The following is a 22,485-nucleotide window of genomic DNA, read 5'->3' on the forward strand; positions in this document are numbered from 1 at the left end:
ACAGACACCCGACTCGGAGTCCAGAGTGCCGGCCCGCCGTTGTGAGAGATTGTGTCCCAGGACCTAGAATAGGGACTGGTTTAGCAAATTTAAATGTCGTTCGTACCGATCACGGTTCCGGACGTCTTAGTCATCCGTGGCTCCTTTCTCTGCATCCAGCGTTTTTTGACTTCATACGCAAGTATTTTGGGTATTTCGAGCGCGCTTGAAGCAGTATCCTATGGGTCATTTTTTGCCTCGTCGTACGTGCGGGGCTTTCTGAGCCGCAACATCTTGAGATTTTGACTCGTGATGCGGATCATCATCTCACAAGCCATTGAATGTGATCTTTGTATGGTTTGCATTATGTTGACTTCTCCCTGGTAACTGATGGAGGTCCTGGGATGCCCGGAGGAATGTGGCGAATAACATTAGTACCGGCGGCAATGCTAATTAAAATCGATAGGCCACCGCTTTTGTTTAGTCATGGAGCTGGCCAAACAAAAGGGTCCTGCCTTAGGCTGCCTATTATAATTTATGATACTTCGTCGGGGCGAGATACCCCAGAATGGCACTGGACCTGCGCAACTTCTATGATATGGTATGCGGTTCGTTCAGCATGAGCTCAGCATTAGCACTTGCATGCTCCACTCAGGGCTAGCAACCGGCCTTGGATGACATTTGGGCAGACATAGTGACCCATTATTGTTGTTGTGCCAGAGACGAGTTCGAGGCAGCAAAAACAACTACAAAGTTCGCACGATTACATTCCCACTTACTATGTGTGTGCGATTTATTCCGAGTCGCTAGCGAATGGTTGAAGCTAGTCTGCTTCTTAGCGGTCAATTTAGCACTATCAGGTGTGTGGTTGTACTATTCCAATTGGATTAAGGGCATGTTACGCAACTCCATTCCACAGCTATAGCTTTCTGGGTTGATTGCACCATACCCAAAGGCCGAAACATCATTGCGAGATTGTTTCGTAACGGTACCACTCTTGGTCAGAATACAGTTTGCAATTCATTGTGGCCGTGTTCGAGGCTTTGTTGTAGGTGCTGTTCGAGTCGTTACTACTAATGTATGTTTGGATCATTGTCTGTTTTTTCTCTGCTGATTTTCGACGGCAGAGACCAGACGCCTTCGCTGCTTTGTAGGCTATGCGGCAGAGCAATATTTCTGATGTGCATTGGTCACTGTGTAACGAAAGCTCAAAATAATATATTCGGCGCGTTTTGAGTAATCCAGAGTGTCATGATATTACGAGGCAAGTTCAATTTAGTACTTGTTTATCCATAATATTGCTATGGTGTGGACTGTGAATTTTCAGTTCGTCTATCCCCACCGAGCCCCAGGGGCTCGTGGGTTTAATTGCTTTCTTGCAAGAATCGAGAAACATATCGAGTCTTGAGAAGGGATTTGCACGTTCATGCGATTAACAAGCTGTTTTTGTCGGATGTTGTCTGGGACAAATTTGCGCCTCGGTTATCATCATGTGAGTAACCCAGTCTCTTATACTAATATATCTTGTCGTTCAACGTCTTGTCAAGAAATGATAGGCGCGTGACGGTTGGCATATTACTATGGTGGCATTTATTGACATGAGCACACTTATTTTAAGAGATGCCGCCAGAGCCAAGATTTTTGCAAACAGCTGAGTTCTGCTCGTTATGACGTATGGTGTAACTTTGACGCGCGTACCTATCAAAGACACTATATCGTGGGTACGAACATGTTGGGAACAAGTGAGAAGCATAACAAGGGTATTGGGGTATTACTGACCTCTGCGAATCGGGAGAGCCCGATCCCGAGGAAGGAAGAGAGCGTCACGAGACCTCGAGCCCGCAGGCCTGAGCTTGTAATGTTCAGCATTTGCCCAGAGTGGTCTATCTGACATGGCCTAGAATTTGAAGCGACCGATTTGGATGCCGATATGATTGCCAGGGTCGAGTACCATTGAGCCTTGACTACGAATTAGGGGTGAGTCCAGTATGTGAGCCGACATGAGAAAGGCTGCCGTCAAGCTTTTAAATTTGGCCGGGATGTATACTTTGGAATCGACGGATGGGCGTGCGTCCGCAGGAAGGCACAAGGTACTTTCATATGTCATAACCATTAAAACCGTGGTGATAGGGAAATGCAAGATTTTCGCTGCGAGTTTTCTTAATACTTTGCTTGGGTTGTTAACTTTATCGATTTCTGCACGACCTCTTTGCAGAATTAACAGGCTTTGGTGAAAAAAGCTCCGGATTTTTAATGAGCTGGAAAATCTTGTATAGAAAATATGGACAGTGATACCCCAAAATTAATTTTCGACTCTAATTAAACCTCGGATCATGAGAAGGATACATAGACGCTGAGTGCAAAGAAGGCTGCGAAGGTCGGTGGAAGGATATGGCAACGTGGCCAGCATGGATCCTATAGCTAGGTTACAAAGTGTAAGTACTTAACTGTAGGCACCGAAGCGGAAATTATAGTTGGATGTAAGTCGTCCGAACAGGGGTGTTTGTTTATCCCGTTTGAAGGTCTTACGGGGTCTCGGACCTGGAGCACCGCCGTAGTGGAGGTACTCTCGTCACCTTTACTATTTTCTTTAGCGCTTGTTCTTGTGTCCTATCAAGTCAAACGACGACGACGACGACGAACGAACGATAGCGACGAACTCGTTTTACTGACTACTTAGATTCCACTCGGAGGTCTACTTGTGATGGACCCGAGCAGTAGCGGTGAGCACCTTGCCCAAGCAATTGGCCCGTGAGTCCTTCTTCGTCTTCCCTTAAATCACCACTCTTCTTTTTTTCTTCTTTCTAATATCCTTACAGACAAGTTCGCTCTCGCGTGACCGTTGTCTGCGCAGAGGTTTGTGCAAAATTTCATTGCTGTGCTAACTCACTCACACGTCTAATAGTGCAAACGTCTCAAACTGAAATGTGATCGTCGAGCACCATGTGGTTCTTGTACCAAGCGTGATACGGTCGCAAGATGTATATACTCCCCTGCTGCTGCTGAGAAAGTGTCCGTTCATGCCTCCCTTCCTCTCTTGCCAAATTTGATTCCCCCATCCCAATAGTGACCTTCATTCCCTCAACAACAGACTCATAACAGTCGAGTCGCAGCTCGCTCAAATATCAGCACCAGGTGTCCGTTTTCCTTCCTCTTCTTCATCGTCTACAACCATCCAATTACCTATCCACACCGTCAACTCGTACAACCCACACGAGCCCTCCATAGACGATATCACAGCTATCTGGTGGGAAGAGATTGACATAACAGAGTCGTTACCAGTACAATCGTCTAGTTCCGACTCACGGGAGGGGTATATTAAATCTGAACCTGCATCTCATCCCACCCTACCCTTACCCTCTTCAAATCCCCCGTCATCTCTTCCTCTCCCCCTCCTGCTGCCCCCAATCTCCTGCTACTATGCCCCACATCCGTCTTCATCCTCTTCACCCATTTTCATGAAATCCCTGCTCGCCCATCTCCCATTCGCCCCACGCCGCCGCACCCGCCTATATGAACATGCAGAAGAAGCCTTTAGGATGATCCCTGGGCCCTGTTTCAGCTGGCGCGTCTGGAAAGAGCGCGCAGAAGGCATATGGAGATATGGGGAATGTGAGAGCACATCATGTTCAACAAACGACTCCTCAGACGAGCCATCTCGTCCGAGTGCGTCGTCAACGAACCCGAACGCCTCAAATTCTTCCTCTCGTACACCCGCAGACACAAGTAAAACAGATACAGCCCGCACTATTTTTTTCGGTCCACTGCCCGCTCCTCCACCTTCGCCTCCGCCTTCGCATAAGGCTCTTTCCCAGACTTCAAGTAAAGCTCTTACTCCATCCCTTCCCTTGTTCGCATCCGTTTCGGGTGCTTTCGCATTGGCATTATTGGTTGAAGAGAGCGCCGCTAGCGCTAGCGCTGCCCTGCAGAGCTCCAGCTCCACTCATCCTGGACCTCCTTCTGAATCTGAAAGGGCCGCACACAACGATAGGACGGGTACCTTACTGGGGCCAAAGAAGTCGAGGAAAGATCCGTCACCGAAAGAAAACCTGACCTCTCCTGCGCTTCTTCATGCATTGTCTCGACAAGCACTATGCGTGTGGGAGGGTGGCGTAGCCTTGTCCAATTCAGGGTCAAATTCAAATAGTGCACATGCGAGCGAGTACGACTTGGATTATGTAGCTGCGATTGTGCTCGGCGTGCTGTTTGTAGTGCTTTGCGATAAAGGATGTACGACGGAGAGACATGGAAATGGAAGTGCTACGAGCAATACGAAGGAGGGATGGATTCTAGGAGAGGTGAGCGGTATATCCCCTTTGTTTCCAATCTTCTGCGATCTGCGGTGAATCGGAGCAGGCATGTGACTTCTTGATGGAAGTTGCGCACGGGGCCTTTCAACTTTAGTTCTCTGCTCGGTCTCCACGATCCGTAGATCCTTCCCATCACATCGTGATCGTCGCGATCATTCCTTTTCTGGGTGTTGACTGTTCTTGTGCCACCGCTTCTATCGCGTTTCGACTCTAATGTTCATGTCTTTTAATTATTTCCTCTTCCTGTCCTATTTCTGCCTCGTTCTTGTTGCATTTGGCTTTACCGCCCCCACTGTATTCCACAAGTTTTCCGTTCCCTTTCTGTACTTCAGCTCCGGCCGAATGCATAAAGAAATGTTAACTGACTCTTACTCTCACAGATCGGCAAACTTGTCAACATCGCACGTACTATGGGGCTCGGCGTCGACCCTGACCTCACACCTGGCAAGTATGGCCTGTATGAGAGCGAGGCGCGCCGGCGGGCATGGTGGGATATTTGGTGGTGGGATGCGTGAGTTACTGAATCGCATCATCTAAATCACATTAATTTAGTTTCTCCACAGATATACGTCAACTCTATCTTCACGTGCTCCGCTCATTCCTCTGCACGCGTTCAGCACCCGCCTACCGCTTGATGTTGACGAGGAAGTGTTCACGTCCGCGTGTACGTCTGCACCTCTCCTAAGCCCGACGGGCAAAGAGGGCGTGGGAAGGTGGTTTGGGATGAGAGTAAGGTCAGTGATACCTAGCTACACCCTTTGCGCGTCACTGACTTTCTCTATCACTACAGACTCGCGCAGCTCGTAAAAGATATCAACTTCCGCACTTCCTTACTATCATCTCTCGAACAACCCTCAGTCCTGTTATCCCTCGAGCACGCGTCCCAATGCGAAGTCGAGATCAAGCAATGGCTATCAGATCTCCCACCCGCATTTCGTGGGAACGAGGGGATGGGCGAGGAATCATGCGTGCCCCCTCAGTCTTCCATGGCGCTGTCATCCAACGCAAGTCATGGAGGCACACCACCGACACTCCTTGCTCAGCGTCTTGACATATTGATGACGACGCATAGACTGGCTATGGGGTTGTACCTCCCGTCCTTACGTCCCCATTCGTCCCCGTCATCTCAATCTGACTCTCACTCTAATGTGAGACGTGAAACTAGCCCGCAGATTCATCAAGCACGCGTAGGCGCGCTCACAGCTGCACATGGAGTTATCAGAGCTGGGAGAGATTTTGTCGAGCTTGCGTGTACGCGGCCTGATTTGGTACGGAGGAAGGACGGGCTTGGATTAAGTTTTTGTTGCGGCCTCATCTATGATGTTCATTCAGGTATACTATTTTTCGTTCCCTTCTTCACTTCAATTTTCTGATCTCGTGATAGGATTTAGCCGGGGAGTTGAAATGGGATATTCGAAAGCGTTGTTTGACGCCTCTATTGTTTGTGCTACCAGTGCTCTCCGTGACCCATCGGCTGTGTGGGCGCGCACGGCTGTGGAGGATGCTAAGATGGGTCTTGGGCTGCTTCGGGACCTTCGGGATCTCTGTCCTGCGTTGGATCTGAGTGTTCTGGAGGCGCTCATCCGGAAACTCGATTCGGGTGGTTCAGGCGCTGGGAGTGGGTCAAAGAGGAAGAGAGAGGGATGGGATGAAGGTGATGGACGGGATGCTGTTCCTGTACCTGGTGGTTCGGGTGGGGGTGGTAATGGCGAGGAAAATGTTCCTCTCATCCCCGTCCCTGTCGTTTCTACCCAGGAACCCAAGCTACGTTCTGCATCTCACGTTGGTTCCAATTCCAATGCTGCCGAGAACACCTCGACCACGAATGATGCCAACAAGGAGGACAGTTCGGCCTCAGAACCAAGACGGACATATCCTGCGATTGTCATTCCATCCAAGTTTCCGCCTCGGAAGGATCGTGTAAAGGATCGAGATTTGCTCAAGGATGGTCAACGTGAACGAGAGCAGGGGGACAAAGGCAAAGACCGCTCAAAGGAGAAAGACAAGGATCGTAAGAAGACCTCGTACCCGTCCGTTGGATTTCGCGTGCGTCCTGGAAAGGAGCCGTCTCCGCTTGCCAGGGTGCGGCCTGCAAGCGTTGGCACGCCTACAACAACAACAACGACACAGGGAATATCTGGTCAGTCAATGCCGACATCTAGCCAACCGGTCTCCATGTCAGATCAGTCGATACCTGCGTCCAGTCAACCGATGCCAACGTCTAGTCAATCAATGTCTGCATCTCAGCACTCCGTGATGTCTCAGCCACCTTCCGTGGCTCCCCTCCAACCGTCTTCCCTCGTCTCAACGCCCATTGATCGGTCTTCCTATCATTCTACGCCTACTTCTATGTCACAAGAAGGCGGGGTTGATTTCTCATTACCGTTTGGGGCTGCTTACGAGCCTCAGCCTCAGGTGTGTTTCTTATCCTTTTTTCACATCCACTCACCCGCTCAACGCAATTTTAGCCTGCCCAAAAATTCACACCTTATGACTATGCCAGCTCTTCCGCTTCACCGTTTTCATATCCGGACACCCCCCAATATGCGCAATTCGGCGGCCCTCCCTCCACACCGACATCATTTGCTCCTCCGTCCCAATTGCCCCATTACTCAGGAGCTGCTCCACAGCCGCAACCATCTTTTCCTACACAAATACAAGCGTCTCAATTTCCTGCATCCCAAGCGTCCTACAGCGAGCACCCTCTTCCGTCTCAACAACAGCAACAGCAACAGCCGGGTCGTTTCAGTTTTGGCCCGCAGTTCCCTGAAACTGGTCTTGTGAGGGAGTATTATGGATCGCAGGAGAAGCAGCCCGCTCAACGGCAGGAATATCAACAGGAATATCCTGGGGAGCAGCAAGCGGTGTATGGCGTCAAATCGTCATTAGACCAGCACCTCGCCTCACAACAGGGGTACGCGGGGGGACAACAAGGATATATGGAGCAGACGTGGACTGAGGGGAGCGAGGGTCAGTATTGGAGCTCATACCCTGCGCAACCTCAAGTGCGTTATCAAGAGTGATCCGCCCTCCCCTCCCGCCCTCTTCACTGCTCTTTCCTCAGCTTCCAGTTCCAGTCTTCGCCCATGTAACTAATACGCTCGTTATGCCCATTATGCCTTGATGTCGCTCCTTGCCAATGCTTTCCCTCGCCATCGCTATATGTACGTCTAGGTTACCCATCGTATCTTCTGTTTTTCGCTATCGTATCTTCCTGGAATTTGTCATTAGCTATATAGCTAATTTTATGAATGTCTCCCGTATAGCTCCTGTTTATTCCTTTTCTGCTTATCTTGTCTATTCGTTCTGTTCTCGTCCATTCATCTCTATCTCTATCTGTGTATATATCACACCACTCTGATTAATGGCTGGAATCACTGTTTTTTCCATTTCAGTGTATTTTTGTTTTTTTTCGTGTATTTCTTCAAATTTACTGTCTATACAAGCATCATCATTTAAATCCATAGACTCACTTTTGTTTCTTCATTGTAGCCTCGGTGTTAATGCGAATGGTTTTCAATGCTTAGGTATGCTCGTCCGAATGCTTCCGGTAATTCTTTATAGAACATCTGATGTCGAAACGACTTTTTTGCTATTTCTTGCGCTCCAGGGGGAATCAGAGAGGAACATGCAACCCTTTGATGCGAGGTCACTCGCGCTTTTCATATATCGCACTCAGCGTTGCACCTTACATTTGATAGTACGGAAGCCAGCGTTTTGTTTATGTACACAATCCTGTCTACAAGAATTCTAGGCCAACCCCTGGTGCAGCTAGCCTTTTTTGCGGCAAAGGTGGAGGAGGTCGACAGTCTACCTTCTTCAACTTCTCCCATATCATGCACGTACTCCAGTGGTATCCACTCGACGCACACAAACACACCCGCGGGGCATAAGAGCCGTCAGTTTTGATTCTTCCATAACTGCCGAGGAAGGAACAGTGATGCGAAGATCCCTATGCAGACCAGGGCAATCATATAATAATAGATGATCCATGCGTGGTGGGGATTCTTGATAGATAACGAGAACGTGGATGTAGCGGATGCGGGGCCGATGGCTCGCACGATCGACACTCCCAGCTGAGCGATCCCATTCGTTGCACCAAAAGACGCTTGGTTCGGAGACGCTGCTGCGATATAGATAAATACGCAAGCTGAAAGAGGTCGTGGTCAACACAAGGAATAGTAATACGATGCAGGAACTGACCATATGCAAGATTTAATATCATCGAGAGAGCAAGTTGCAGGCCAACAATCGCCCATAATACGAAGCTCAAACCCTGTGCTCTTGCGACAGCATTGAGGATGGGGAAAATGACAATCATTGGAACTCCGGCAGCCATTGCTGCAGAATATATTATCTTTGAGCCGAATCGGTCATGCAGATCGGCGAAGAAAAGGATTTGGAACAAGCCGTTGATCACACCATAGATAGCTAGGATGTTACCGATTCGCGGAGGATCTAATCCCAACCCACCGAGTTCTATCGGTGTGGCGAAGAACAGAGGTTGTATGTCACGAAATGCGATATCAAGAAATGACAAAGCAGCGTAGTTTCCAGCAGCTATGATCACTCTGGGAGTCAACAGCGAGCGAAGAGGTAGTGGTTTGGAGTCATCGCCGTTTGCAGGTCGAGCAGCATCTTCTGCGCTCAGGGAATCACTTGATCCTGTTGGAGTCACGGGGCCAGGGATGGTATCTTTGTGGTATTTGCTCCTGAGAAAACGCCCGAGAGTCACCCTGGTGAGTACAGTCTGACAATCACATGTCATCAACTCCTATGCTTGCATGCTAGTTCAAAAGAACGCACCTCTCGCAAGAAAAGGAACGTCACGATCCAAGCCAGTGCAGAGAAGGTGGCAGGTACAGCGCATGCAAGGAAATATGGATAAGTCTTCAAGAATTGAGAATGACCGAAGACGTTCGGAAATTGTTCAACTGGACGTGATAACAATCCACCTACAAGGGGGCTGCAAAGATTATCTCATTTCCAGATACGATATAAATTATCACATAGGTACGTACCCAATGGTCCCACCCGTTGACCAAGCTAAAGGCATATATGCATACGCCTGGGCCAAGTTGGTAGAGTCGGTAATGTCCACCATCATACTTTTGATTACGCCGACGTTGCCGTTCAAAGCACCGTTAAGAGCACGGCTGAGTGTTGGAAGGTGTTGAAAGAAGATAGATCAGAACCATCGCAGCAGAACAAAATGATCGAACCTTAGTACGAGTCCAGAAAATGTTGTAGATAGGCCGAAACAATACATAGAGATAGATAGTCCAAACAGGCCTGTCAAAATGACAGGCTTCCGTCCAATGTGGTCCGATATACGACTCCAATGAAGAACGGTGAGCGCTTGTGTTGCAAAGAATAGGGAGTACTGCATATACTTGAAGGTGAGGTATAAGCATGGTGCAAGTCAGACTCACCATCAGTCCGACATAGTACCCTACACTGGTTTCATCGCCATTTGTAATCCCGATATCTCTTATTAACTGGTACGCGGCAAGCATCAAAAACTTATCAATTGATTCAGCCATGAAAAAACAAACCTGAGGTGCGAAGGGGGCGATAACTTGTGAAGTAAGTGGTTCCGCGAGCTGGAGAAACAGTATGATAGAGAATTGACGCCAAGGCAATGGTGTCCTGGCCTTCCGCTGCAAGGGCGGCAGCAAAGGCGTCTCTTCGTCCAGCTGTTGTTGGGACATGATCGATCGCACCCTTCGAGAAGTGATGAATTGGAGAAAGTGAACTGTATAGAGGTTCTGTATGATACTACTATAAGGCTTGGTAGGTTAATTAATGTAATATATAAGCGAAAGATATGCGACTCACACTGAGTCACATCCAAGTTATGCTATAGCTACAAATAGCACTTCTGAGTGAAGCCGGAGGCTGGTCGTCAGTCCCACGAAATACTGGAACGATCTCGACGGTATCGATGAATGAAAAGGCATGATTCCATCTATCGTTGACCTAGAAATGATCGGCGGCAAATCGGCGGTTCAGTAACCAGTTCCCTGTACATACCTCGGCCTGAAGCTTCAGCCATCCAAAATGCGCAATTTGAATGGCGGATAGCCACCATCGAGTCAATCCTGAAGCAGAACTCTTGTGAATGAAAGGTCATATTCAGCCCCAAGCTGGCCAGCGGCTAGCTGGTCAAGTCTAAAATAAAATGTCGTTCAAAAGTTGATTGACTTGTTAAGCTTTCAAGTGAGGCCTTCGGAAGTTCGGCCCGACACCAATCTTTCCTGATTTGGCCATTACCGCGCCGGTTAAACCCCAAATTCTGTGCCAAAGTTGTCGGTGACGTCCCTTCTATTTCATGTTGCATCCGCCGCTCATCATCTCACTCCCTGCCTAAAGCTTCACCTCCTACAATGCCTAAATTACCTCCTCCCTCTTCCGATCCTAACTTGTCTCAGTACGTGCAGTTTGGTATGTTCCACACCAACAACATCGTTTGTTCCGTCTCAAGCAGGGCCATTACTCAGTACCCGCTCTGTAAACACAACCGTCTTTCCCTGCACAAATACAAGTTAATCAATATCCCTCGTCTCAAGTGTCCTGCAACAAGCTCCCTCTTCCGTCTTGACGGCAGCATTTCAGCTTCGGGTCACAGTACCATGAGACTGCGTTGAGTCATTGGAGAGTATCGTGGGACGTAGGACAAGCAGCCTTTCAACGGCAGGAGTACCAACAGGATGATTGGGAGCAGCGTGGGGTGTATGGTATTGGAACTATATTAATAGTCACCTCACGGAACGACAAACGCATACCAGAAAACAGTAGGGATAAGTATGGAGCAGATGAGGAGCGGTGGCGTACTTACACTGAAGGTCAGTCTCATCGCGTTGTCACTTATCAGGTCTCCTTTTCTTTCCTGCCTTTCATGTTTCTTCAGCTTGCTCTTTCCTCGGTTTTCAGTTCAAAGTATTCGCTTACATAGAGTTTCGATACGTTCATGATGTCCGCCATAGCTCCATGTCGCCCATTATCAATGCTGTGCTTTCGTTATCGCTATGTGTCCGTCTACGAACATCCTGAGCATCTGCGAAGACTCGCTTATGTTCTTCTCATCACCATATTATACATGGGTAACATTATTGAGAGTGGTTCACTGCTCTGATCGAAACAAGGTGTTTAATAGCCTCCCCGTATTCGTACTACGATTGTATATGAAAAGGTCAAAGAATGCGGCAAAAAACAATGAACTGACGGATGTATAACTACACTAGCATACAACTCCTCATAATCCCAGATGATTGATGACCGCTGGTATAGTATCCTGTCCGTCAAAGATGAGGACACTGGATGTTTGAGAAGAATTATCACATACGTCAAGAATAAGGCAAAGGACCTCTATAGATGTCGAGTATGCACTCAAGTTCAGAGACACAAACTTTGCCGAACGGGTTCCCATCTGAATAGGACGACTCAAGAAAAAGGGAGGTGCCAGTCGAGTCTGAGTCTTCGGTTAACTGCTGTAGCATCCTGGTAACTTTGTCTTCTTGATGATAGTAGTCGAACAAGCAACTACAGACACGCTGCCCACTTTCCCATAAAAAACTGGACTCGAGTTTGGGGGAATCATATTTCGGGAAATCTTGGACTTTCTTTTGAAGTGACTGATTACGATACGAAAGGTTGGTATTAATGAGCTTGAAGCCTTCACTAATGGGTGAATTATACGGCTGAGTGGAAGTGGTTACTCACTTGGCACCTCGAAATCACTATTGAGTATCGCTGAAACAACGACAGCGCAAATCGGATTAGGGTTATCGCGGCTGGTAGTGGCTGCAACTGAAAACTCGACGATTGCAGATTTCGCAGTAGCATCAACCTTTCCCTTAATTCTGGTGTACGGTTGATCAGCAGCAAGAGCTGCTTCTTGGACCTTGGGAAACCACGTCTTGTTTGTAGCCCAGCTCCACATGTCTGGAAGCAGAGTCGCCGTTGCTGATAGCCCAGGGTTTTGCTCGAGAAGGTACGCGACAACACCTTCCACATGGTTATCAAGAGCAATGTGTAGTACTGTTCGGGCAGTCCGGTCTCGCAAAGAAAGATTACAAGATGGTTCAACGAGCGCTTTTACGATGGGTAGCGGTTGGATTTCGGCATAGCGTAGCTGATTGGAGAGGAGATAATGGAGAGGGGTATCACCGTCAACTGTGAAATTGGCATCCGCACCGCGTAGGCGAAATTTGCGTACAGATTCATGTGACGGTTCGTGCGCCCTAATAGCCATATGCAGAATATCACTAGGTAGGTTGACCCCTGTTTGTGACAGCAAGAAATCTACGGCGACTTCGCTACTAGTCGCAGCTGCCCACGAAATTGGAGTATAGGAGCCGTCATCAATATAAATTCCGTAGTAAAAACCGGGTCTGAGGGAAGAAAGCTTGTTGAGGCGGTCACCTGACTTCAGGAAAATACCGAGGCAATCAGGGCTCTTGGCAATGGCAAACATCAAGGGAGAACCCCAACCACGGGCAATATCCACGTCCAGGAGATAGGGATGTTGCTTGACTAGAGATTCGACCATCCACGGCTTGCCGTGCTCAAGTGGGATGAATAGAAGTGAGGGTAAAGTCACGGCAGCACTCAACCACCTATTGGTAGTAGTAGTGAGGTGAAATTCACTCTTTTGAGTTGCAAGAATATGATGTTTCTTGGTGTTTCGAAGAAACTCCAAGTTCAGCCGTGACAGGGCGTCCATAACATCCGGATCCTCATCCGAAACATGTCCAAGGTGCTTCCATCCTAGAATTGCATAGCTTAGCAACGGATGGTCTTTGCTGACATCGGCAACATCAGCACGTTCCCAAAAAAATGGACTTCTTTGTGTAGCTGGATGTTCACCTATCCAAACATCAGCTTCGTGGCTCATAGTACATGAAAGATAGAATTGCACCTTTTGCGCAGATCTCATCCACAAAGTCACATAACACATACGTGATCAAGAGCTCGCAGATCCGTGCGTGCATATCTGAGATTGATTTCAGAATCTTATTAGGGCGACTGGTCAAATATTCCTGGTTGGATAGCGCATCAGCGCATGAGTAGGATGATGGAGTTCAATATATCATACTTTGACGCTATAATGAGATAGAGTGACGACACCATTTTTTTCGTTGTAGGTCACGAGACTTCCGCATGCAACCACGATATCCATAGTGTCCGTAACGCCAAGGTCCTCATTAAGACTCTGCCGTCCCACTTCGATCATCATCGCTTCATTGAGTTCGTCAAGAGTCAAAGGGGTGAATGCGCCGGCTACCAAAAGCAAGCAACGCTGGGCAATCGAGAAATCATCTTGCCCTCTTTCATCGATGGAGTTAAGAATCCTATCGTACGTTTCGTATAGTCCTGCCGGAAGGTTGTCGAGGGCTTTCCGAATACTGTCAGGTCTTTTGCACTTCATGATGACATCTAGTTGACACTGAACCCAGCGAAACCTGCGTGTGATCATACGACAATAAATCTCCGAGGAGCGAGTGAATCACGATGCCGCTTTACTTACATCCCTTCGGCTTTTCCTGACAGTTTGTTTAATATAGTCTCTTTGAGTGGTTCGGGTAGGCATGACAGGCGCTCTCGGGTCTTGAGCTGCTCCGTGATATGCAGATGTATATCTGCTTTCATTTGTTTAGCGCGGTCCTTCAGCGATACGGTGGGGCGGTCATGGAAAGCTTTTTTGATGTCTGGCTCGCTTCTACCGGTGACGAAAAGTCGTAGTCGAGCGTCTTCGGTAAGGTTTGCGAGATGTCTGACCAGGTCGGGGTAGTCTTTGCATTCGTCCAAGGCATCAATCACGAGGACTGGTCGGCGAACTAGCGTAGACGCTTCAACAAGAAGCTTCAGTAGAAACCCCAGATCTGTGGGATGCGGCTTTCCATCGCGTTGTTGCTGCCAGAGGTTTCGTAGAGAATCAAAGTCCCATTCTGTGTTCGATTCTTGCTGCTCGCCTATCTTTGTGATCCAGTCGTCTTTAGATTGTTGAAGCAGCTGAACAACCAAGGAGCGCAATACTGCAGCCGCGTTTGTCGTCTTGTCGTCTCGAAAATTGCAATAGAAGAAAGCGAGCGTCTGTGCTGCTTGATCGCTACCCTGAATCTCGTCTACAACGGCTGAGCTGAAACATCACAAGTCCATGTGGGCTCTGAAAGTTCTCCAGACGAGTTCAAACTTACGCGAGGATAGTCTTTCCATGACCAGCTGTTGCCAGTATGAGCGACCTGCAAGTAATGGCAAATGATAAACCTAACCCTGGCCATTCAACCATAGGAATGCGCGATCCGAGTTGTTCCAAGCTACAAACTGATCGTTTTGGAAAATCCAACGACCGGTCCCGGGGTTGCGCTGGCCACGGGAAGTGTCATGTTTTTCAGCACAAGACACAGGGTTCATCCATTCAAGTAACTCTCGACGTTCCTTGGCTATGCATGCTTGAACGGATTGAGGAGGAAACTGACAGTCAGCGACTCACCTTGTTCGCGCACCTTTTGTGCAGCAGAATGTTCCTGGAGTGTCCGATTGACTTGCTGTATTTCATGCTTGACTTCCTTGAGCGTGTTCCTTGCGATAGCATTAGTATTAGCGATCATCACAAGTAGGTAAGATCACCATGTGTCAATTGCTAAAATTTTCGTAATCTCGCCACAGTAGTTTTTCAATCTATCGATGATCGCGCCTGCTTCCTTTTCCTTGAATGGCCACGTCAATCTGGAAATCGTCTTCATTTTCCCGGCCTGTTCGTTTGGCAGAATGCTCTTTAGTTCCACCAGTAATTTTGCGACTGGTCCGTCTGTAGCCATCAGGGTTGAAAGTGCATGGCTGAGATTGGGTGGAAGAGAGTCGTCCCTCTCGATCGCCATGACTGTAGTGAGGACGCCACCAACTGCACTGAGCTCATTGAGCAAATCTTGACAGGACGAGTCGGCGTTGCAGACGGAAGCAACATATCCATACAAGAGAGCTGAAGCTTGGGCTATTGTTTGAACGAGCTGAAGAATAGTGAGACCGCTGGTGATGGGATCCATCTAAGCAGTGGAAAACCACCACGGTGACTTTAAATTAAGGAAAGGCGCCCCGGGCCGGTAGTCCATTGTTGATGCATTGCGAGGACCCATCGATGATCGATAAGAGGGACTACATAGATAAATGAGTATAATGCGATATGATTGAGTTGCAGGAATAGAAACTTTCACCCAAGAATAGCTTGAGATCATCAACATGAAGCTAGGAAGCACTCCATGACGCACCCCTTGATTTGCAAGCTTGGGAGTACCCTAAGCCCTTCGTGATTGTCCGACTTAAGAGCTCAGGCGTCCTTTCTGAAGGGTTAAACACGAACCCACTAGCATTACGGTCCTCCAATTCCTGATGCCCAGAAGGGTATATCAAATTCGGACCTTCGCCAACTACGCCCCACACCCTTGCCCACCTGCTTCCAAGATTTGATACATCCCACCTCCCATCGATCGGAACGGAATCGACATACCAACTTTGCGACCGAACTCGCGATCAAGCATGTCATTGATGACGCAACTATATACCAGTGTGCCTAACAACGCATAGAACAAAGTGTTCATGACAACTTCATTCATGGGTAATGCTACATAGTATGATGCCGCCAGCGAGCCCCACGCTAGGTACAATAAAATCAGCCGACGAGTAGTGTCCCCCATGCATCTTTTGGCTTACCGAAAGGCCAGAACAATGAAGTCAGACCCCACTGGAAACCAGTGAAGCCTGGTGAGCTCGAGCAATGATCTTGCCTTGGAGGGCATTTGTAACCGGTGTGTAAGGGGGAGAGAACTGGGGTGGAGGTCCACATCAACCAGCCGTACTCATTTTATACGCCTACGTGAGCAATGGAACAGCTTACAGCTGTTTGAGAAGTGCCGTGAACGGAATAGAAGTAGGAATTGATACACTTCTCTAGACTTCTTTTGGGCCGGACCCATACTGAAAATGGTTTTTAGTATGGATTTCTGCATTACCTGTCGATCCTGAGCCGACTGCAAATGTTGCAATATTATGATTCAATTTGTTTAAACCAATGAAACCTCATTTTATTATGTTCTGATTGTTCCGTTTAGCACTCCGGGGCACGCATAACGATCGAATCCGAGTCGGAGGCTCTAGTACTCACCTGCGGGAGCACATCGGTACTAGTAACTTCGATGTGTTAACGTTTCAACGTTGATATCAACAAAGTGCGCTTCGTTATGTTGTAAGTGGAACTAAGGAACGAGTCTAGGAACAAAATAATGTAAGTGCGAGACAGTGTGCAAGGAAAACATAAACTGTACCTCAGCGTTGCAGACAGAACCGCTATGACATTGATTATACCTAGAACGAGTCTAGGAGCAGACTAATGTAAGTGTGAGACAGCGTGCAAGGAAAACATAAACTGTACCTCAGTGTGCGTGTTCCTCCATGTGCTACATAATGTGGTGATTTATTTTGTCTTCAAGCGTTTGCTGCACGCGTGGCGCCACTCCACTACTCAAATTCTACCCAAGCCCGTCGCTCACTCGAGTGAATAGACGTGTACTCTTGCGAAAGCCTCGTCTCGTGCCACATTATCCGACGTGGAAGCATCTCGCTACTGCTAGTAGTAACTCGAGAACAGAACACCACCACACACCGTTGTGCTCCTTACCTTCGTTCCGTGCCATGGTTGTGCCTTCATCGCTCTGTTGGGGTATATGCTGCACAATTTGAGTGCATTAAGTATCAATTCTAAGAAAGAGCATGATGGCGTTTGAGAAATAACGGGTCCAGGTGTAGGGTTATGTAACCTTGGGCCTTCGGAAGTTCGGCCCGATACCAACCTTTCCATTACCGCGCCGGTTAAACCCATCGACGTTCTTGTTCTGATCCTCGCTGTATAGAGTTCAAATCTAGCTAGCTACCTAAACCTGTCTTTCGCCAGGAACTCTGAAAAAACTACGTACGATCAGAAAGTGCTACAAATCAAAGATTCCAGGGCTGAGCCTTGTCTGTGCCAAAGCTGCCGGTGACGTCTAGGCCCTCTATTTCATGTTGCATCCGCCACTCATCATCTCACTCCCTGCCTAAAGCTTCGCCTCTTATAATGCCTGAATTATCTCCACCTCTTCCGATCATAACGTGCCTCACTACGTGCAGTTTGGCGTGTTCCACACCAACATTGTATGCTCCGTCTCAAGCACTCCATTACTCAGGACCCGCTCTGTAAACACAACCGTCTTTCCCTACACAAATACAAGTTCGTCCTCGTCTCAAGCGTCCTTCAACGAGCTCCCTTTTCCGTTTCGATGGCAGCGTTTCAGCTTCGGGTCACGGTACCATGAGACTACGCCGAGACATCAGAGAGTATCGTGGGACGTAGGACAAGCAGCCTTTCAACGGCAGGAGTACCGACAGGATCATTAGGAGCAGCATGGGGTGTATGGTATTGAAAATTATTAATCATCACCTCGCGGAACGACGAGCACATACCAGAGAACAGCAGGGATTAGCATGGAGCAGACGAGGAGCGATGGCACACACTGAAGGTCAGTCTCATCGCGTTGTCACTTGTCAGGTCTCCTTTTCTTTCCTGCCTTTCATTTTTCTTCAGCTTGCTCTTTCCTCGGAAAGCATTCGCCTACATAGAGTTACGTTTATCTATCTGCCACGCCTCCATGTCGCCATTATCAATGCTATACTCTCGTTATCGCTATGTGTACGTCTACGAGCATTCTGACACCAGCGTTACGGCGTAGACTCGCTTATGTTCGTCTCATCACCATATCATACATTGGTAACATTACTGCGAGTGGTTTGGCACTGTTCTGATCGAAACAAGGTGTTTGATAGCCTCCCCAAGCCAGATAAGGAAAGCAGTCATAATAAAGGCAGTGACTCACGGTTACATGAATTCAGACGTACTCGTACTGGTCGACAATTGTACATGAGAAGGTCAAAGAATGCGCCAACAATGAACACGACGGATATACAACTACACTGGCCTGTCCGTTAAGGATGAAAACACTATTTAAAAAAAATTACCACATACATCAAGAATAAGGCAAAGGACCTCTATAGATGTCGAGTATGTACTCAAGTTCAGAGACACAGGACGTGTGACTGCGCAACTCAAGAAAAAGGGAGGTGCCCGTCAAGTCTTCATCTTCGGTTAACTGCTGTAGCATCCTGGTAACTTTGTCTTCTTGATGATAATCGAACAAGCGACTAGAGATACGCTGTCCACTTTCCCATGCAAAGTCTAACTCGAGTCTGGGGGAATTATATTTCGGGGATTCTTGGACTTTCTTTTGAAGTGACTGGTTACAATATGAAAGCTTGGCATTAACGTACAGGCCGAATGCTTCACTAATCGGTGAATTATATGGCTGAGTGGAAGGGTCACTCACTTGACACCTCGAACTCGCTATTGAGTATCGCTGAAACAACGACAGCGCAAATCGGATTAGGGTTATCGCGGCCGGCAGTGGCTGCGACTGAAAACTCGACGATTGCGGATTCCGCAGTAACATCAACCTTTCCCTTAATTCTGGTGCACGGTCGATCTGCAGCAAGAACCGCTTCTTGAACCTTGGGAAACCACGTCTTGTTCATAGCCCAGATCCACATGTCTGGAAGCAGAGTCGCCGTTGCTGACAGCCCAGCGTTTTGCTCGAGAAGGTATGCGACACTATCTTCCAGATAGTTATCAAGAGCAATGTGTAGTACTGTTCGGGCAGTCCGGTTTTGCAAAGAAAGATTACAAGACGGTTCAACGAGCGCTTTTACGATGTGTAGCGGTTGGAGTTTGCTAGAGAATGGCCGATTGGAGAGAAAACGATGGAGAGGGGTATGACCGTCAACTGTGAAATTGGCATCCGCACCGCGCAGGCGAAATTTGCGTATAGATTCATGTGACGGTTTGTTCGCCATAGCAGCCATATACAGGATATCGTTGGGTAGGTTGACCCCTGTATGTGACAGCAAGAAATCCACGGCGACTTCGCTACCAGTCGCAGCTGCCCAGGAAATTGGAGCATAGGAGCCGTCGCTAATCCAAATTCCGTATGAATGGGGGCTGATGGAAGAAAGCTTGTTGAGGTGGTCACCTGGCTTCAGGAAAATACTGAGGCAGTCAGAACTCTTGGCAATGGCAAACATGAAGGGAGAACCCCAACCAGGGGCGACATCCACGTCCAGGAGATAGGGATGTTGCTTGACTAGAGATTCGACCATCCACGGCTTGCCGTGCTTAAGTGGGATGAATAGAAGTGAGGGTAAAGTCACGGCAGCACTCAACCACCTATTGGTAGTAGTAGTAATGGAGCGAAATCTACTCTGTCGAATTGCAAGAACACGATGTTTCTTTTTGTTTCGAAGAAACTCCAAGTTCAGCCGTGACAGGGCGCGCATAACATCCGGATCCTCATCCGAAACATGTCCAAGGTGCTTCCATCCTAGAATTGCATAGCTTAGCAACGGATGGTCTTTGCTGACATCGGCAACATCAGCACAACGTTCCAACCAATATGGTTGTGTAGCTGGATGTTCACCTATCCAAACATCAGCTTCGCGGCTCATTGTACGAGAAAGATAGTATTGCACGTTTTGCGCAGATCTCATCCACAAAGTCGCATAACACATACGTGATCAAGAGCTCGCAGATCCGTGCGTGCATGTCTGAGATTGATTTGAAGATGTTATTAGGACGACTGATCAAATATTCCTGGTTACCATAGTACATCAGCGGAAGAGCAGGATGACGGAGTTTAATATATCGCACTTTGACACTATAATGAGATAGAGTGACGACCTGAGTTTTCTCGTTGTAAGTCACGAGGCTTCCGCAGGCGGCCACGATATCCATGGGGTCCATTACACCAAGGTCCGGATTAAGATTTGATTGTCCGACTTTAATCATCATTGCTTCGTTGAGTTGATCAAGCGTCAGCGGGGTGAACGTGCCGGCTAGCCAAAGCAAACAACTCCGGGCGATCTGGTAGTCACTTCGTCCTCTGCGTTTGATAGCCTGAATAATCCTATCATACGTCTCGTAGAGTCCAGCTGGAAGGTTATCGAGGGCCGCCTCAATGTCGATACGTCTTTTGCAAGCCACGATTTCGTCCAGTTGACACTGAACCCAGCGAAACCTGCGTATGATACAATATAGAGTTTCCGAGGAGCAAGCGGAGATTGCTCTACTTACATGCCTTCTGCTTTTCCTAACAATTTCTCCAAAATTGTCTTTTTCAGCTCGTGGGGTAGGCGTGATAATTTCTTCTGAGTGTTGAGCTGCTCAGTAATATGCGCACATATATCTGCTTTCATCTGTTCTGCGCTGTCCTTCAGCAGCATGGTGGGAAGACCATAAAAGGCGTCTTGGATGTCTGGCTCGCTTCTACTGGTAACGAAAAGTCGTAACCGAGTGTCTTCAGCAAGGTTCACAAGATGCCCGACCAATTCGGGGTAGTCCCTGCATTCGTCCAAGGCGTCAATCACGAGGACTGGTCGACAAACCAGCGTAGACGCTTCAACAAGAAGCTTCAGTAGAAACCCCAGATCTATGGGATGCGGCTTTCCATCGCGCTGGTGCTTCCAGAGCTTTCGCAGAGAATCAAGGTCCCGTTCTGTGTTTGATTCTTGCTGCTCGCCTATCTTTGTGATCCAGTCGTCTTTAGATTGTTGAAGCAGCTGAACAACCAAGGAGCGCAATACTGCAGCCGCGTTTGTCGTCCTGTCGTCTCGGAAATTGCAATAGAAGAAGGCGAGCGTCTGTGGCTTTGCTTGATTGCTACCCTGGAATTCGTCTACGACGGCTGAGCTGAAATATAACAAGTCCATGTAGGCTCTGAAAGTTCTCCAGACGAGTCTAAACTTACGCAAGGATAGTCTTTCCGTGACCAGCTGTTGCGAGTATCAGCGACCTGCAAGCAATGGCAAATGATAAACCTAACCCTGGCCATTCAACCATAGGAATGCGCGATCCGAGTTGTTCCAAGCTACAAACTGATCGTTTTGGAAAATCCAACGACCGGTCCCGGGGTTGCGCTGGCCATGGGAGGTGGCATGTTTTTCTTCACAAGACACAGGGTTCATCCATTCAAGTAACTCTCGACGTTCCTTGGCTATGCATGTTTGAACGGATTGAGGAGGAAACCGACAGTCAGCGACTCACCTTGTTCGCGCACCTTTTGTGCAGCAGAATGTTCCTGGAGTATCCAATTGACTTGCTGGATTTCATGCTTGACTTCCTTGAGCGTGTTCCTTGCGATAGCATTAGTATTAGCGATCATCACAAGTAGGTAAGATCACCATGTGTCAATTGCTAACATTTTCGTAATCTCGCCACAGTAGTTTTTCAATCTATCGATGATCGCGCCTGCTTCCTTTTCTTTGAATGGCCACGTCAATCTGGAAATCGTCTTCATTTTCCCGACCTGTTCGTTTGGCAGAATGCTCTTTAGTTCCACCAGTAATTTTGCGACCGGTCCGTCTGTAGCCATCAGGGTTGAAAGTGCATGGCTGAGATTGGGTGGAAGAGAGTCGTCCCTCTCGATCGCCATGACTGTAGTGAGGACGCCACCAACTGCACTGAGCTCATTGAGCAAATCTTGACAGGACGAGTCGGCGTTGCAGACGGAAGCAACATATCCATACAAGAGAGCTGAAGCTTGGGCTATTGTTTGAACGAGCTGAAGAATAGTGAGACCGCTGGTGATGGGATCCATCTAAGCAGTGGAAAACCACCACGGTGACTTTAAATTAAGGAAAGGCGCCCCGGGCCGGTAGTCCATTGTTGATGCATTGCGAGGACCCATCGATGATCGATAAGAGGGACTACATAGATAAATGAGTATAATGCGATATGATTGAGTTGCAGGAATAGAAACTTTCACCCAAGAATAGCTTGAGATCATCAACATGAAGCTAGGAAGCACTCCATGACACACCCTTGATTTGCGAACTTAGGAGTACCATGAGCCCCTTCCTGGATGTCCGACTTAAAAGAGCTCAGGCGCCTTTCTGAAGGGTTAAACACGAACCCACTAGCATTACGGTCCTCCAATTCCTGACGCCCAGAAGGGTATATCAAATTCGGGCCTTCTCCAACTACGCCCCACACCCTTGCCCATCCGCTTCCAAGATTTAACACATCCCACCTCTCATTCACCTCACGCCCTGGCTTGCACCC

At 48.2% G+C, this 22,485-nt stretch overlaps 6 protein-coding genes across 6 annotated transcripts; 3 read left to right on the plus strand and 3 right to left on the minus strand.

Moving 5' to 3' along the window:
* Positions 1 to 2,799: 2,799 nt before the first annotated feature.
* On the plus strand, positions 2,800 to 3,107 carry F5147DRAFT_541731 (uncharacterized protein; the record flags this gene model as incomplete). The annotated part of the gene is made up of 3 exons (XM_041430248.1): positions 2,800 to 2,823; positions 2,885 to 2,991; positions 3,047 to 3,107. Coding segments are annotated over 3 exons (192 nt in total), but the record flags the coding sequence as incomplete, so codon positions are not given.
* Positions 3,108 to 3,386: 279 nt separating this feature from the next.
* Positions 3,387 to 5,096, plus strand: F5147DRAFT_580463 (uncharacterized protein; the record flags this gene model as incomplete). The annotated part of the gene is made up of 6 exons (XM_041431546.1): positions 3,387 to 3,591; positions 3,628 to 3,975; positions 4,024 to 4,190; positions 4,247 to 4,297; positions 4,670 to 4,800; positions 4,853 to 5,096. Coding segments are annotated over 6 exons (1,146 nt in total), but the record flags the coding sequence as incomplete, so codon positions are not given.
* A 2,332-nt stretch (positions 5,097 to 7,428) lies between these two features.
* On the plus strand, positions 7,429 to 8,115 carry F5147DRAFT_278841 (uncharacterized protein). Its single transcript, XM_041429007.1, has one exon. The coding sequence runs from the start codon at positions 7,654 to 7,656 to the stop codon at positions 8,041 to 8,043; it is 390 nt and encodes a 129-aa protein (XP_041290508.1). The 5' UTR covers positions 7,429 to 7,653; the 3' UTR covers positions 8,044 to 8,115.
* Positions 8,067 to 10,343, minus strand: F5147DRAFT_705799 (major facilitator superfamily domain-containing protein). The gene is made up of 8 exons (XM_041437958.1): positions 10,130 to 10,343; positions 9,845 to 10,013; positions 9,722 to 9,787; positions 9,512 to 9,672; positions 9,311 to 9,445; positions 9,096 to 9,255; positions 8,493 to 9,039; positions 8,067 to 8,439 (listed from the first exon to the last, which is right to left on the minus strand). Exons 2-8 carry the CDS (start codon positions 9,998 to 10,000, stop codon positions 8,189 to 8,191), a joined length of 1,476 nt encoding a protein of 491 aa, XP_041290509.1. The 5' UTR covers positions 10,001 to 10,013; positions 10,130 to 10,343; the 3' UTR covers positions 8,067 to 8,188.
* Positions 10,344 to 12,003: 1,660 nt separating this feature from the next.
* On the minus strand, positions 12,004 to 15,337 carry F5147DRAFT_775961 (uncharacterized protein; the record flags this gene model as incomplete). Its single annotated transcript, XM_041441797.1, has 8 exons — positions 12,004 to 13,157; positions 13,210 to 13,330; positions 13,387 to 13,753; positions 13,819 to 14,430; positions 14,489 to 14,513; positions 14,564 to 14,734; positions 14,785 to 14,873; positions 14,922 to 15,337. 8 exons carry the CDS (start codon positions 15,335 to 15,337, stop codon positions 12,004 to 12,006), a joined length of 2,955 nt encoding a protein of 984 aa, XP_041290510.1.
* A 3,009-nt stretch (positions 15,338 to 18,346) lies between these two features.
* F5147DRAFT_775962 (uncharacterized protein) lies at positions 18,347 to 22,021 on the minus strand (the record flags this gene model as incomplete). The annotated part of the gene is made up of 9 exons (XM_041441798.1): positions 18,347 to 18,657; positions 18,704 to 19,846; positions 19,899 to 20,019; positions 20,077 to 20,443; positions 20,500 to 21,114; positions 21,173 to 21,197; positions 21,248 to 21,418; positions 21,469 to 21,557; positions 21,606 to 22,021. 9 exons carry the CDS (start codon positions 22,019 to 22,021, stop codon positions 18,347 to 18,349), a joined length of 3,258 nt encoding a protein of 1,085 aa, XP_041290511.1.
* Positions 22,022 to 22,485: the final 464 nt, after the last annotated feature.

This window comes from Suillus discolor (genome assembly GCF_016758755.1).
Source record: "Suillus discolor strain FC423 chromosome Unknown F5147scaffold_44, whole genome shotgun sequence".
NCBI lineage: Eukaryota > Fungi > Basidiomycota > Agaricomycetes > Boletales > Suillaceae > Suillus > Suillus discolor.

What these genes read in the sequence shown, in the direction of transcription:
- F5147DRAFT_278841 (XM_041429007.1), top strand. Translation starts at nt 7,654, where the DNA reads ATGGCTGGAATCACTGTTTTTTCCATTTCAGTGTATTTTTGTTTTTTT.
- F5147DRAFT_705799 (XM_041437958.1), bottom strand. Translation starts at nt 10,000, where the DNA reads ATGTCCCAACAACAGCTGGACGAAGAGACGCCTTTGCTGCCGCCCTTG. An exon ending in TCGCCCCCTTCGCACCTCAG is followed by an intron (nt 9,788 to 9,844) that starts GTTTGTTTTTTC and finishes GCCGCGTACCAG; the next exon opens with TTAATAAGAGATATCGGGAT. An exon ending in TCAACGGGTGGGACCATTGG is followed by an intron (nt 9,256 to 9,310) that starts GTACGTACCTAT and finishes TAATCTTTGCAG; the next exon opens with CCCCCTTGTAGGTGGATTGT.